A 16,353-nucleotide genomic window follows, 5' to 3' on the forward strand; every position below is an offset into this window, starting at 1 on the left:
AGGACCTGGGTCGGCAACAACGTCAAACCGAAGCACGTGGTCCACACGTGTCTCCCAATGAAGATGCCAGTGCTGCAGATGGTGCGGGAACCAACGATCACCCCCTCTACTATCCTTCGACATCAAGAAGTCGATGTTCAGGGCGGGACGGGGACAAGCCTGTACGCCTCCAAACTGAGGTAACACCCTATCAACCTGGTGCCACTCAACCACCGCAAAATATATCAGCAACGTCACAGAACGCCATAAGGCCATATGACGAGGCTCCAACACCTCCGGATGGACAACCTGGATGACGTCGGGTGTGCTATATGGCATCCATATAAATTGAAAAAGGCATCACGAATACATTAGAAGAGAAATTTAGCTATAACTAAACTTACATTGACTAGGCAAAGGTTTTTTGCATACTCACATCCCTAGGCTGTAACATGTCGATCCTCAGCCGAGTCATCTGCACCTGAGGTCCCTTCTCGCTAACGCCAGGATTGTAACCTGACCACCTACAAAGGTCGTTAAGATACGAAGTCAGTCATTAATGTGACGAACTAGTATAACATTACAGGCGAGAACTTAAATTCATAGATTAAGTAAACATAATATAATGACATATTCGTACCTGGATGCCAGGGGCCAGCTAAACGAATCATACCCATCGGGCCGAAATCTAGGAAACTGCCAAAAGATCTAAGACTTAAGTAACTGTAATGGCCCAGCTAACTTCATGACATGTCTGTTGGCCACTCGGCACATACACCGGTACAACCATGCAAGCGCCGCCGACCCCCAACTGTAGCCACCCATCTCTTCAAGCCTAGCCACGTACGGTAACCATCTGATGTGAATACGATTGCCGGACTTGTCTGCAAGCAGCTGGGTGCCCAACAACATCATGATATAGGCACGGGCAAAGCGCCTAACTGTCGCCTCATCGGCCCCCTCGGGGCACTCTCCAAAGGTCTCCTAGAACCAGCTGCAGTTCACAGCGAACTTTTGAATTTGGCTCGGGGGAGGTAACACACCGAGCAACTCCTGGAACCACTGCCAAGCTGGCCAGCCACCCTGTATGTATATGTGGAAATCCTTAAGGCAACCGCTGACATAATGTCCGTCCACTAGCAAACCCAACTGATACGCCACGTTCTGAAGTGTGATGGTGCACTCCCCGAAAGGCATGTGGAAAGTGTGCGTCTCCGGACGCCACCTCTTGACGAATGCACTCACAAGCGGCTTGTCTAGTCGGAACCATCTGTCATTCAGTCTCGCAAGATGGTATAATCCGGCCATCTGTAAGTACAGAACGTACCGCTCATCGAGCCGCATTCCCTGCTGGCGCTGCATACTCGATATGCAACGCCGAGGCTGCGTAACACATGGACCACATGATTAGAACAGATTCAAAAACCGGTTACAAATACAAATCAGGACATAAACATCTAATAAATACCACTTGCAAAACGAGATGTATCAAACCACTAGCAAAAACCCGTTGTCAAACCGCATCCAAATAACCACTAGAAACACAGCAGCCTAAAACCGCATACAAAAAACAACTAGCATAAACCAGGGGCAACTCCACTTACAAAAACCATCGGCCAAAACTGCTCAAATTAACAACTACCAATACCACCTACGTAAACCGCTAACATAAACCATCAATAAAACCACATAAAAAACCACTACACAAAACCGCATGCAAAACCTCTTATATAAACCACTAGCAATACCACTTTAATAAACCACTAGCAATACCACTTCAATAAACCATTAACATATAGTAACAACAAAAACCACTAAACAAAACCATCAGCAAAACCGCATAGAAAACCACTATACAAAACCGCATGCAAAACCACTTATATAAACCACCAGCAATACCACTTCAATAAACCATTAACATATAGTAACAACAAAAACCACTAAACATATACCACTTACAAAAACCACTAACCTCGTCGTTGATCACCCCGGCGATATGAGCGACTCCATCCAAACGATACAGCCTTCCCGGATCGTCCCCCATCGCGTCAATATGCCTCTCGAGTCTTTGCCGAACAGATTCTGGGTCGTTTTCTCTGGGATTTGGTGGTGTATGAGGAAGAGAAACTGATTTGAATGAGTTTGGTTCGAACTCCTTATATAGGCAACTCACTAGTAATTCGAATCAATTTAATTCGAATTACATAATGTCACCAAAAATGAATAATTCGAATCAACATGATGATTCGAACTCCCTAAACTCACGCAACCCTAGTAATTCGAATTGAGTCAATTCGATTTACACTTCTCTAATTCGATACTACTTGATTCGAATTACATGCAACTCCATTTAAACGTAGTTCGAAGCAAGTTGTTTCGAATTACTTGCATTTTTAGTTCGAATCATGTTGATTCAAATTACATTAAAATGGTCATTGGTTGATTGACGAAATAATTTTGATTTTGGCTAATTTTGGTAAAAAACTTCTCAGCCTGGTTTATTTGGGTTTTTTTACCCTATAAAAAATAAGGATATTGTAACATTTTGATTTTTGATATAAGATTATATCTTTAATAAGCGTGCATAGCAGACAAGAAAAGCACACACACAAACTCTCACACAATTTGATACTTAGACATAAAAAAGAAATATTTCTTATTATAATTAACTATAAATAACATTCTATTATATATTACTAATATTTATAGATTTTTCATTAATCATATACCTAATACAATATAATATATATAATATCTTCATATTTTTTTGGGCAAATAATACATAGTATTTAATGGTATATATTTTTTTATCATCAATTACTAGTCAATGATAATTTATTAGAGAGATATTATGGTAAAGAATCTACTATTGGATTTACACTAATTAAAATTGCTTAGCATAGGTCATTCCCTTCTTTTTATTGATGAAATTAGTATAGGCTTTTCTCATTCAGGTAAGTTTTTGGTACATTGTATTATAATATAACGGTCAAAGTCAATCAATTAAATAATAGTAATAATAATTACGTAATAATCCTGCCATTTCTGTATGCTAATTAATTTCATGCAAAACAAACTTGCAATTAAAAGCCATTGAGACTAAGGTGATAAGATTTGCCACTAGTGATGTGAATATAGATAGATACACAATAAAATACAATAAACAACGACAAAGATGATAATTAACAAATTAATTACTAGTATCTCATTGGTTATTCTTAAAAAGAAGATTAAGATAAAATAATATTAATTAACGTTATGAGATATCTAATATAAGGAATGAAGATCCGGAAATGGCTGCTGATAGATTTGATGAAAAGCAACTAAATCCCGCAAAGCAAATGCTAAAATGGGTAGGGTTTATTCACATGTGTCATTCCTTCCGATACTAATGTCACTTATTTTTGTTACAACCATTACGTGTGCTAACTACTAACACTTTTCTCTCCCTCTCATACAACTATTACTTTCACTTTCCTTCTTTAAATTATGCACCAACCCACATCAAATTATATTAGCAAACAAATAAACTAGATTTGTGCATGGACCACTAACTAACAATCATTATATATAACATTGATATTGATTCTTTACTGTTCTAGAAGACTAAAATAACCATCAATTAAGAAATGATGGGAACCTATATGGTACAAGAGTTTTAATGTTTTATTGTTATCTATAAGATATATATGTGTATTAATAAGAAGTTAACATAACAAACAAAATTTAAAAGATAAATTTGTTAATGTGATAATGTATAAGTAGGTATTTTCATAAATTTTTTACTATAAAATAAAAATATGAATTCGATCATATATTATTACTTAAATGCTAAAATAATTACCTTTTACATTTGCAATATCAATAATCAATGAAAGAAAAAAAATTGTGCTAATTTATTGGTTTAAATAAATTTTTTATTCTTATAAGATATTTTTTTGTCATAGATATTTTATAAATTTGGTCGTGAAATTTAAAAGTTGTCTATTTTAATCTTATGATTAAAACCAAAATGAAAAATTTATTTAGAAAAAAGATGAGTAATTTCTTAAAACCAAAATGGAGAATTTATTTTTTTAACTTCATTTTATTCTTTGATTCCACCAATAAAAATAAAGTCCAAATACAAATGAATTTCATTTTTAGTTTTAATTCGTTTTTATTATTCATTTATTCCATAGAAAAAGCACAAGTCCCTATGTGAGTAAGTGTATATATAAGTATATATATAGTGGCATAAGGTGAGGACCCAAATTTGTCAATTACAAACAAGTGAAGTGTGTTTTGTGTATGTTTGTGTGTGTGGAAGAAAACAAAGATTGCATTGCAGAACACGCTTCTTCACCTTCATTGGTTTCAGCTCCACTCTCTTCTCTTCTCTCTGGAGCTGAACCGAACCCGAACCCACCCCACCACCACCTTTCAAAAAAGATTCATACTTTTCTCATTTTCATTTCTAATTCTTAATTTTGATTCATACCCACCTAGTTTTAAGTCATTTCTGACACATAAACAACATCAAAAACATATCTTGATTAACTTTCTTCTGTGAATAGACAAAAAAAAAAACATGGAAGATGACAACCACCGTAACAACATAGATAATAAGAACATGAACAGCACCACCACCAACAACAACAACAACAACAACGTTAGTAGTAACAATTGTAGTGATTCAAAAAACATGGATTCTGATTCAAAAGGTGGAATCTTTCCGGCTTTTCCAGTTAAGAGAAGCATAGCGGAGAGAAGGGGTTTCAATTCCAATGCAGCAAGGATCAACACAGCTAGGTTCAGAACAAACACAATCACAACAAGCCCTTTAGCTTCTCCATCTCCGTCTTCTTGTTCTGCATCACCATGCATCACTATACCCCCTGGCATTAGTCCCACTGCATTGCTTGATTCTCCCATCATGCTCCCCAATTCTCAGGTTATTCGGTTTTCTCCTTCTTTTTATATTTTTATTTAATTTTTTCAGTGATCCTTTTGATTATTCTGTTTCAATTTGATCAAAAGATCCTTTCTTGTTGGGTCTGTTGTGTTTATTTATTTATTTATTTTTCTTTTTTTTTTTAGGCTATGCCTTCTCCAACTACTGGCTCATTTCATTGGCTAAGTTCTTTACCACTTGATCAAGGGAATCTCAATGATGCTCCTGATTCTTCCCTCAAGTTTAAGAACAATGCCACCCTTGCCGATCCTAATCCTTTGCCTCCTTACTCTGCGTCTCTGAATCAGGTAATTTTCTTACAAAATAAAATAAAATAACACTAGTATATTATGAAAAGAAACGGTGGTGTGTTGATTTCTTATCATGTGATTCAATTCTGTGTTGAATTTTCATTTTTGTTGCTAATGATTTATTTCTGTTCATTTCTTTTTTCTTTTTTTAATAGTTTGATTTGATAAGAAGAATGAAAATCACTTTTCTTCAGTTGGATGTGGTTGATGTGAAGAGCAGCGTTTGTGTTTGGTTTACGTCCTTAATGATAAAGCATTATAGTTTACAACTTGAAAATTTTGACAATTTTGATAAAAAAAATCCAGTTGGGCATGTGTCCAGTTCTTTTAGCTAAATCAGGATATGATCAATTGATCATCATTCTCTCATTTGTGATATGTGAAAGATTTCTAACTGGTATTTTTCTAAATTGTAATAACAATACATTTATCATATATTCATATGGTAACCTTGAATTCTTTAGGTTTCTAGTAATTGGCACATGGTAAAGGGAGGAAATACAGACTGTCAATCAATTGTTCCAGTTCTGCCGCCGATAGATTTTTCGTTCCCGGAAGACTTTTCAAAAGGACAAAACGCAAAAATTATTGAGTCCCGTTCATTCAATGATGTGAAAATGGTAAATTGTTCACTTGTTAATGTTAATAAAGTTGAGATGATGCAAATATCACGTTCCGATGAAGCTGGTGATGAAAGCACTCTGCCGAAAAATGTTACTCTTGGTGGGGATATCGGACGGCAACCTGTTATGGAGAAAGACCAGAAAGAGACCTTGCTTGCAACCGGAGTGGTAAGGACCTCGGAGGATGGTTATAATTGGAGAAAGTATGGTCAGAAACAAGTAAAAGGTAGCGAGTATCCTAGGAGTTATTATAAATGTACTCAACCTAATTGTCAGGTCAAGAAGAAGGTGGAAAGATCCCATGATGGCCAAATAACAGAAATTATTTATAAGGGTACTCATAACCATTCGAAACCACACCTTGGTCGTCGAGCGTCAGGGCTTTCCACTGATGAGATGTCAGACATGGGTGAAGCTGGTGAAAACTATGCTAAACTTGAAGGTTCAGGTTGGAAAAATGTTCAACCGGGAGCAAAAGACACAAAGCACGGTTTGGATTGGAAGGCTGACGGTCTGGAAAGAACATCCTCAACTTCTGTCGTGACTGAACTTTCGGATCCTATGTCGACTAACAAAGGTAAACCTTTGTGTGCCTTTGAAGCGGAAGACACTCCCGAACATTCTTCCACACTTGCCAGTAATGATGGTGATGAAGATGGAACCACTCAAGCACTAGCACCAGCTGAGGATGATGCTGAAGATGATGAATCAGATTCCAAAAGAAGGTTTTAAACTCAATCTGATATTGTTTGCAACTTTTCATGTTAGCTATAACAATTAGAAACACAACCTTTATGATTCTGCATTATTTTTCTATTGCAGGAAAAAAGAGAACTACTTGGTTGAATCAACTTTGCCATCTAGGGCTGTTCGTGAGCCAAGAGTGGTGGTCCAAATTGAGACTGAGATTGACATACTCGATGATGGTTATCGATGGCGCAAGTATGGACAAAAGGTTGTCAAAGGAAACCCAAACCCAAGGTATCAATTCTTCCTTTGTTTATTTTTACACATTGGATATGGTTTTGTTTGTAATGTGTCTTAATATTGGATGGTTGGTAATTTCAGTTATTTCGTTGGCTTTTTAACCTGAAAGTTCTAATTTATTACAACTTGTTCCTTTTTATTTGTCACCGTCACTTTTTCGTACAGTCTAACATTGTTGGATCAATGAATTTGCTTGCAATTTATAGCTTGATCTGGTGATGCACCGAAAGTGATAGTGGCAGGTAGATTAATGGGAGCGGAGTGAGTTATTGTTATTTCTGAAAGCTGTAATTTTTTCATTCTTTGCCATTGTGTTTTCCTCTTTACAGGTAGAAAGTTTCCATTCTTTGTTGACGCGAGTTGCTATTGTTTGATATTGTTTGTAGATATTCACTTATGTTGGTAGTTCTGTTAAGTCTTCATTTCATTATCTGAACTGGTGCATGTTCTAAGTAGATCAATGGTTTGTTCTTCAGGTATCAATTCATTCTCTATACATTTCACTCGCATCATGCTTTTCACATTAGATCTACACTTGTAGCCGAATTGAGCAGTCATGGTATACCGATTGCGCATTTGCTGATTTGCATTTTCTCATGAATTTCCTCCAGGAGCTACTATAAATGCACAAGTGCCGGATGTCCCGTGAGGAAACACGTCGAAAGGGCTTCGCACAATACGAAATATGTAATCACTACATATGAGGGCAAACATAATCATGAAGTTCCGACGGCCAGAACCAACAATCACGTAAGCTCGAATGATGGTGGTTTACCTCCCAGTGGTCCTAATGGCCAATCAGCTCTTGCATTACCTGGCAGTGCTGTTATCCCGAAGTCTGAAAATCATCAAACTCTTACGTCTCATTTTGATCGAAAACCTGAATTCGGCAGCGACTTTCTTCGGCCGAGTTTGGTCGGAGCATTCAGCAACAATTTGAAGTTCGGTTCTTCCCCCATGTGCCAGATGAAGTATCCTTCCTTGAGTAGCACCATGCCTTACAGTTCGTTTGGACTGAATCCCGATCGCTGCACTGCCCCACAAGCTGGATCTATTCCCTCAGTGTATCCCGACTTTCCAATGCCGCTTCCCTTGAATCTTCCCTCATCCGGAAACTTCTCTCTTGCTGGACTAAACTTCAACTGTGCAAAGCCAATGAATCCAGTGCAGCCTTTCCTTTCAGGGCAACAAGTGAAGGATATTGATACTGGGTTCTTGAGGCCTAAACAGGAACAGAAGGATGATGCAATATATGGAACATGCTTACCTCCAGTTGATCATGGAAATTCTTCATCAGCAGCACCATCATCCATTTACCAGCAAGTCATGCAAAATTTCCCTTCATAAATTTTGGTCTTAACTTCTGTTAGCAACAGCAAATTCAATTGGTTTTTTATTTAGTGTTTTTTTCAAAAGAAAGGTCATAAATTATTTAGTTTTTTTCCCCTTGATATTTGAGGAAACAAACTGTGGTGTGCTCTTTTGCACAAATCGAACACCTGTATTTTGTAACTAGTTCTTGGTAGGTTAATTGTTTTGTTGTCCTATCATTATAGTTTACATTTTTCTCTGAATATTTATGGAACAGAGTTTAGTCTTCTTAATACAAAATTGCATACCAATATTTGTATCAAACTGTTGGTGTATAATTTTAGCTTCTTTTTTCTAATTTTTATATTTGGATTTTCGCTTTGAATGCTTGAGCTATTTAGTGTATACAAACAAAAATATAGATTCACATGAGTACATGAATGATAAGAATCAATGTATGAATGGGATCATACATTTAGTACAGGGGCCTTAGAAACTATTAACATTTTCATAAACCACTTCTTTCTTTTAATCTTTTCTGATTTGGGAAGAATACATAATGCTAGAGCAGAAATGATGTAAGAGATCTTTTTCTTTCGGCCTACACTGCTAGCAACTTAGCATGTTTCATCTACTTCCTAACTTGACTTGAATTGGGGTTAAATTCTTAATTTTGATTGCAATCCACACAATTTTCTCTTTTTAATTTTTGCTTCATTTGTAAGAATAGATATTTAGATTTTACAGGGTGAAATTTCTGAGATGTGTTGCACAGAAAAAGAGAATTTAAATTGAGGTGATTGGTAAAATGATAAAATGAGAGCTTAATTATTATTTCATTTGTAACTTCTATCATGAGTGAACCCTATTATATTAATTTGAGTGTTTTTTTTTTTACCAACTTTCTTACTTTAGAAGAACTTAATGCGAGCCTATCCAATTATGAAAGAGTGGAAGTTGACTTAATGAAATGTGCAAGAACACTGCTTAATTGGGAATAAAAGGTCAAACAAAATCTAATATTCCTAACATACCAGGCGTGAGACTGCAGGTGAAGGGCATGATTAGGTTAATACATGCCATAGGAGATAGGTATTTGGTCTGGAAATTCCAATACCTTGCCCTAATCTAAATTGTAGGAAACAAGTCCCCACCAAGAAATGAAAGTCTATGCTAAAATCATTGGAATGATAAAAACCAGGTGTGATACAAGCATTTAATAGCACAAGACCCTACACAAATATAAATTCCCAACCAAATATTTGTCAAAAACAGATATACATATCAAATTATCAATGGCACTAGAGGAGGAGAGGAAGCACCCACCATGATTCCATTCTTTGACTCGAGATATTTTGATATAATAAGAATAAAAAAAGGAGTTAGTTATCATACAAGCAAAATATTAGCCATTTAGCATTTAATTATAAAACAGATGAATCAGAGACCCCTTCAAACACACACTATATCATCTAAAAACAGTCTTAACATTAACAACACCCGAGAAAAACAATTTAAATTTGAAGTTGATTTCCATTACTAATATAAATAGGTTATATCAAGAGTGAAAGGAGATTGTACAAGCAAATTCTCCCAAAACTCTTGTTTACTTCACACTGAAGATTTAAGCACAATGTGCTCAACGTTCATGGAAGAATTTATGTTCAAAAGGAGATGTCAAAAGAAAAAAAAAAGTTGATACTTTTTAAGCATATCATTGGATTTATTAAGATCATCCACTAAAATTAAGAGAAATATATTATGAGGAGGACAAGAAGTTAAGCTCAAAAACATCTTAACAGCCATTATGAGTTAACTAATATACATTCCAGGCTTAGAAAAGAAGGGCCTCAAAATCAACCACCACCAAAGTTTAAATCCCTTCAAATCAAAAGAACCCCTTCTCTTCACATAGTACATAGACCATTATCATCATCATCATCAAAGTAACTAAGACCAAGATCAGGAAACACAATTAAGCTTAAGCATACCCATAATATCAAATCACTCGATATCCCCCAAAAGACACCAACTTTAAAAGAAAAAAAATGGAAAAACAAAAAAGTTTCGATCAAAAGAGCGAGGGGGTTCCCAAATTGGAGAGATTTCATATTATTTTATTTCTTTAGGCTTCCGCGAACGCCGGGTTTAGGCTTAGAGGAATCGCCGACGTGGGTGGCGTGGAGATTAACGATCTTCCCCTCCTCGAACGGAAGCTTAGGGTGCTTCGCATCGTGGTGGATCTGCATCGATTTCATGTCCGGTGCCGTCGCTTTGCAGAGCGGGCACTCAAACTTCGCGTGACCTCCCTTTTCTATCCCCGACCGGTCCGCCAAACCCGCCTTTCCTCCGCCGCGGTTGGTGGTGGCGGCGTCGACCTTCGCGGCGATCTCTTTCGCCGTGTGCTTCTTTGGCTTCGCTTTCCCTGTCATGGCGTAAAACTAGGGTTCCTTTGTTCTTTTTTTAGGGGAATCGTTCTATGCAGAAAAAATTCTATCGTTGTGGGTTCTTGATTGGTGATCGGATTTGTTAGAAATTAATCGAAAGTTTCGATTTTGAGTTAGATTTTTGGGGGCGTTTTTGGAGGGGAAGGTAAACCCTAAGGATGAGAAACCCTAATTTTGGGTGCGTGGGCGTTTTGGATGAGTGAGTTGGGTTATTAATAGGGAAAACGGATAGGAATGGAGGCTTATCTGTGAGCCATTTCGTTTTCACTGGGTTTTTTTTTTTTTTAAATTTATGTTTCTTTCTTTTAAAGAAGACACTTGACACGTGTTAAATTTTCATTGGATAAACTGATTGCTTCTACCAATGCCTTTAGGCCATATATCATTCACATGCCTTATGATTAACGCAGGGTATTAGATACATAGATTCTCGCACGACCTTAATCCATAGCAATATGTAAATTGTAAGGGTAGTCTGATAACGAATTTTTGTTAATAAATAGTTAGTTGTTTAAAATTTACCTAGTGTTATGATAAATATGAATGTCGATTTTTTCCGTCAAATTATTTTGGGTGGTTCAAAAATTTAATAATAGATGATATAAAAAGTTTTTAAGATTAAACTGCACATTTATAAAGTTATGAAAAGAAAATATTTTTACACGTATAAATAGAGAAGGTGTAGTATATGAATTACATAATCAATAAAATTCTCTATTTCTCTTTTATACTAAAATTTATTTATTTTACAACACGTTATCAGTACGATACTCAGATAAAATTTTAGGAAGACTCACGTAACAAATTTTTATTATGTCGAAACTCTCATCTTGGGATATATCTGAAAATAACTATTTATCATAGATACTAGATGCTGAAATCGATCTTTATTCAATGGATCTTGGAGATGCCATTAAAACTGAAAATAATGCATCTCAAAAGGATAAAGCCAAAGCAATGATCTTCCTTCGTCGTCATCTTGACTAAGCATTGAAAAATGAATATCTTACATTAAAAGATCCTGCAGACCTATGGAAAGACCTTGAAGAAAAGTACAATCTTCAAAAGACAGTGATACTTCCTCAAACCCGATATGAATGGACGCACTTGCATCTATAAGATTTTAAATCCATAAATGAATATAATTCAGCAATGTTTTGAATCACCTCACGAATGAAATTATGTGGGAAAAAGATAACTGATAATGACATGTTAGAGAAAACTTTCTCGACCTTCCATGCATCGAATGTGCTCCTGCAGCAGCAGTATCGAGAAAAATGATTTAAAATTTTTTTTGAGTTAATTTATTGCCTTCTTGTTGCTGAACGCAACAATGAGTTGCTTTTAAAAAATCATGAAGCACGCCCAGCTAGCGCCGCCCCATTTCCTGAAACGAATGCGGCAAATCATTACGCCAGAAGAGGTAAATGGCAAGGTTTTAGTAACAAGAAAAATTATGGAAGGAAGAAGAATTATGTTCACAAGAAAAGATCTCACCAGAAGTGGGATAAAGAAAGAAACACTAGGCAAAATAAATCAACAAAGGATAAATATTTCCGTTATGGTGGAAAGGGCCATTGGTCGCGTACCTGTCGTACCCCAAGGCACCTAGTCAATTTTTATCAAGCATCTTTGAAAAAGGACGACAAAAAAAAAGAGACGAATTTTGTTTCAAATAAGGCTGAAAATTCCACCACTGTATCTGATTTCTTTGAAGATCTTGAAAGAAATATTGGTCATTTGAGGAATGATGGAATAGTTTGATATGTGGGAATATTAAGTATTCATATAAATAAATAATGCAAAAAACTTATTGTTAAGTTTTATTTTCTATGCATTTGAATTTCAAGTGTTATGTATATAAAAGATATTTGATAAAATATTTATGTTTATGAATTTCAAAATTACTAAATGTGCCAAGTTCTAAAATAATAATAAAATTTTTAATATATGATACTATGTATAGTATTTTTTAGAAAAATAATTAGGAAAATAATTTTATGCACATATACTTTTACTCATTTTATTATTATTATTATTATTTGTCTTTGAAAACAAATGGCAAGGATATATAGTGAAGATGTTTGCCCTGCGGATAATGCAAGTTCGCATATTATTCTCAAAAGTAATATATATTTTATCCATCTTGTGCCAAAAGAATAATATGTTAATACTATAATTGGCTCAGGCAATGTGATAAAAGGCTCCGGAAGAGCTATAATTTTATTTTCTAGAGGAACAAAATTCATAATAAATAATGCATTATTGTCTACTAAGTCTTTAAGAAACTTATTGAGTTTTAGTATATTTGCCGAAATGGATGTCATATTGAAACAATGAATGAGAGAATCATGAGTACTTATATATCACAACTCATGATTTAAATAAAAATATTATATTTGAAAAGTGACCCCCACTTTCATCTGGGTTATATTATACCAAAATTAGTGCAATTCAATCACATGCCATTGTAAACCAGAAGTTTACTAACTCAAATGAATTGATAACTTGGCATGATCGATTGGGTCATCTGAGAACAACCATGATGCGGAGAGTTATTAAAAACTCTCATGGACATTGACTAAAGAATCATAAAATTTATAAATCTAGTGAATTTTGTTGTGTTGCATGTTCTCGGAAAAAGTTAATTTTAAGGCCATCACAAGTAAAGATTGGATTTGGGTCCCCTTAATTCTTAGAAAGGATTCAAGGCGATATATGTGGACCTATTCATCCACCATGTGGATTTTTTAGATATTTTATGGTCCTAATAGACGCATATTCGAGATGGTCACATGTGTGCTTATTGTCTTTTCGCAACCTAGCGTTTGCGAAATTACTTGCTCAAATTATTCGATTAAAAGCACAGTTTCCAGAAAATTCTATCAAAGCAATTCGTCTTGATAATGCTGGTGAATTTACTTTCCAAGCCTTTGATGCTTATTGTATGGCTAGTGAAATAAGTGTTGAACATCCAGTAGCTCATGTTCACACACAAAATGGGTTAGCAGAATCACTTATTAAATGCCTCCAATTAATTGCTAGACCCTTACTTATGAGAACAAATATCCCAACCTCGTCTTGGGGACATGTTATTTTACATGCCGCAACACTTATTCGCTTGAGGCCAACAAGTTACCATCAGTTCTCTCCTATGCAATTAGCTTTTGGCCAGTAGCCAAATATTTCCCATTTAAGAATATTCGGGTGTGCGACATATGTTCCCATTGCACCATCTTCTCGCACCAAAATAGGACTCCAAAGAAAATTGGGGATATATGTTGGATATAATTCTCCCTCTATAGTGAGGTATCTTGAGATACAAACTGGAGATATATTTAAAGCCCGATTTCCAGATTGTCATTTTGATGAATCAAAATTTCCAACATTAGGGGGAGAGAATAAGCTTCCTAAGAAGGAACTTAGTTGGAATGCATCATCCTTGATGCATTTAGATCCTCGATAAGGGCAATGTGAACTAGAAGTTCAAAAGATCATACATTTGCAAAGAATAGCTAATGACTTACCTGATGCATTTTCTGATACAAAGAGGATAACCAAATCCATATACCAGCTGAAAATTCTCAAATTCGAATAGATGTCCCAGTTAAACAAGTGGCCACTGAAACAAATTCACGCCATAAGCGTGGTAGACCTATCGCTTCCAAGGATAAAAATTTTTGAAAAAGAAAAGAGGTAAATACTATTCCTGTTGAAAAAGACATAGTAAAGACACCTGCAGTTTTCTAAAATTCTAATATAGTTTTAATACCAGAAGACGTTCAGGTACCTGAAAATTTTGAAAATGATGAGATGTCGATAAATTATGTCTTTACAGGAGAAAAATGGGACCAAAATAAGATAATTGTCAATGAAATATTTGCATATAATGTGGCATTAAATATCATGAATGATAGTAAGGATCTTGAGTCAATAACAGTTGAAGAATGTTGACAAAGGAATGATTAGCCAAAATGGAAAGAAGCTATGAAAGCTAAGCTAGATTCACATGCAAAACGTGAAGTCTCTGGACCTGTAGTCCATACACCAGAAGATGTAAACCTATTGGATACAGGTGGGTATTTGTGAGAAAATGAAATGAAAAAAATGAAGTTGTACGCGACAAAGCTCGACTTGTGGCACAAGGTTTTTCACAAAGGCCCAGTATAGATTATGAAAAAATATATTCTCCTATAGTGGATGCAATAACATTGTGTTATTTGGTTAGTTTATCCGCATATCATAAACTACATATACATTTATTGGATGTAGTAACAACCTATTTATACGGATCATTAGATCGTGATATCTATATGAAAGTCTCTGAAGAACTAAAGATATCTAAACCATCTAATGAATATTCGCAAGGGTTATACTCAATCAAATTGCAAAGATCATTATATGGTCTGAAGCAATATGAACGAATGTGGTATAATCGTCTTACTAAGTATCTGACCAAAAAAGGATTTAAGAATGATGATATCTACCCATGTGTTTTCATAAAGAAATTTGCATTTGGATTCATTATAATTGCTGTGTATGTTGATGTTTTAAATATCATTGGAACTCCTGAAGAGATTCCAATAATTATAAAAACTCTAAAAGAAGAGTTTGAGATGAAAGATCTTGAAAAGACTAAATTTTGTCTCGACCTGCAGATTGAGCATACAAAAAATGAGATCTTTATTCATCAAACAACATACACGGGAAAGATGTTGAAGAGATTTTATATGGACAAGTCGTATCCATTAAGTATCCCAATTATCGTAAGATCTTTGGATGTGAAAAATGATCAATTCCATCTTAAAGAAGAAAATAAAGATATTCTTGGTCTTGAAATACCATATCTTAGTGCCATTGGAGCGCTAATGTATCTTGCTAATAATACACGACCTAACATATCATTTGCGATAAATTTACTAGCAAGGTATAGTTTCTTTCCAACCAGAAGACATTAGAATGGAATCAAACAAATTTTTTTATATCTTCATGGAACAGTTGGTATGGGATTATATTATCCATATGGATCCAAGTCACAACTAGTTGGCTATACAGATGCATGATACTTGTCTGATCCATCTAAAGAGATATCTCAAATAGGATACTTGTTCACATATGGTGGTACAGCTATATCATGGAGGTCCACGAAACAGGCGATAGCAGCAATATCCTCTAATCATGCTGAAATACTAGCGATGCATGAAGCTAGTCGCGAGTATTTTTGGCTCAGGAATTTGATATAATATATTCTGTCATCATGTGGACTGATTGATTATATGATAGCTCCAGCTGTTCTGTTTGAAGATAATACATCATGCATTGCTTAATTTAAGGGTAGATACATCAAAGGAGATAGAACGAAACATATTTCTCCCAAATTCTTCTTCACTTATGATCTTCAAAATCAAGAAACCTTTGATGTCTAACAGATCCGTTCAAGTGATAATTTGACAGATTTATTTACAAAGTCACTCTCAAAATCCTCATTTGAAAGATTGGTATATCAGATTGGGATGCGCCGATTCTGAGAAATTTAATAATGCCGACAAGAGGGGGAGACTGTACTCTTTTTTCCTTGGTCAGGTTTTTGTCCCTAATGGATTTTTCTTGACAAGGTTTTTAATGAGGCACTCCCCATCACAAAGGATATTGTACTCTTTTTCCCTTGGTCAGGTTTTTGTCCCTAATAGATTTTTCTTGACAAGGTTTTTAATGAGATAGTTCCCATCACAAAGGATATTGTACTCTTTTTCCTTCACTAA

General features: G+C 35.3%; 2 protein-coding genes across 2 annotated transcripts; one reads left to right on the top strand and one right to left on the bottom strand.

The window, feature by feature from the left end:
- The first annotated feature begins 4,256 nt into the window (after nucleotides 1-4,256).
- Nucleotides 4,257-8,401, top strand: LOC107485969 (WRKY transcription factor SUSIBA2-like). The gene is made up of 5 exons (XM_016106514.3): nucleotides 4,257-4,912; nucleotides 5,059-5,220; nucleotides 5,688-6,571; nucleotides 6,669-6,827; nucleotides 7,445-8,401. The coding sequence occupies exons 1-5, from the start codon at nucleotides 4,550-4,552 to the stop codon at nucleotides 8,178-8,180; spliced, it is 2,304 nt and encodes a 767-aa protein (XP_015962000.1). The 5' UTR covers nucleotides 4,257-4,549; the 3' UTR covers nucleotides 8,181-8,401.
- A 1,521-nt stretch (nucleotides 8,402-9,922) lies between these two features.
- Nucleotides 9,923-10,826, bottom strand: LOC107485970 (protein METHYLENE BLUE SENSITIVITY 1). Its single transcript, XM_016106515.3, has one exon. It carries the CDS (start codon nucleotides 10,574-10,576, stop codon nucleotides 10,262-10,264), a length of 315 nt encoding a protein of 104 aa, XP_015962001.1. The 5' UTR covers nucleotides 10,577-10,826; the 3' UTR covers nucleotides 9,923-10,261.
- Between the last annotated feature and the right edge of the window lie 5,527 nt (nucleotides 10,827-16,353).

Source organism: Arachis duranensis, chromosome 4 (assembly GCF_000817695.3).
Source record: "Arachis duranensis cultivar V14167 chromosome 4, aradu.V14167.gnm2.J7QH, whole genome shotgun sequence".
Taxonomy (NCBI): domain Eukaryota; kingdom Viridiplantae; phylum Streptophyta; class Magnoliopsida; order Fabales; family Fabaceae; genus Arachis; species Arachis duranensis.

Bases quoted from the DNA above. Each gene is read 5' to 3' on its own strand.
- LOC107485969 (XM_016106514.3), top strand. From the start codon at position 4,550: ATGGAAGATGACAACCACCGTAACAACATAGATAATAAGAACATGAAC. The intron at 5,221-5,687 runs GTAATTTTCTTA...TGAATTCTTTAG, and splicing joins ACTCTGCGTCTCTGAATCAG to GTTTCTAGTAATTGGCACAT. The intron at 6,828-7,444 runs GTATCAATTCTT...AATTTCCTCCAG, and splicing joins AAAGGAAACCCAAACCCAAG to GAGCTACTATAAATGCACAA.
- LOC107485970 (XM_016106515.3), bottom strand. From the start codon at position 10,576: ATGACAGGGAAAGCGAAGCCAAAGAAGCACACGGCGAAAGAGATCGCC.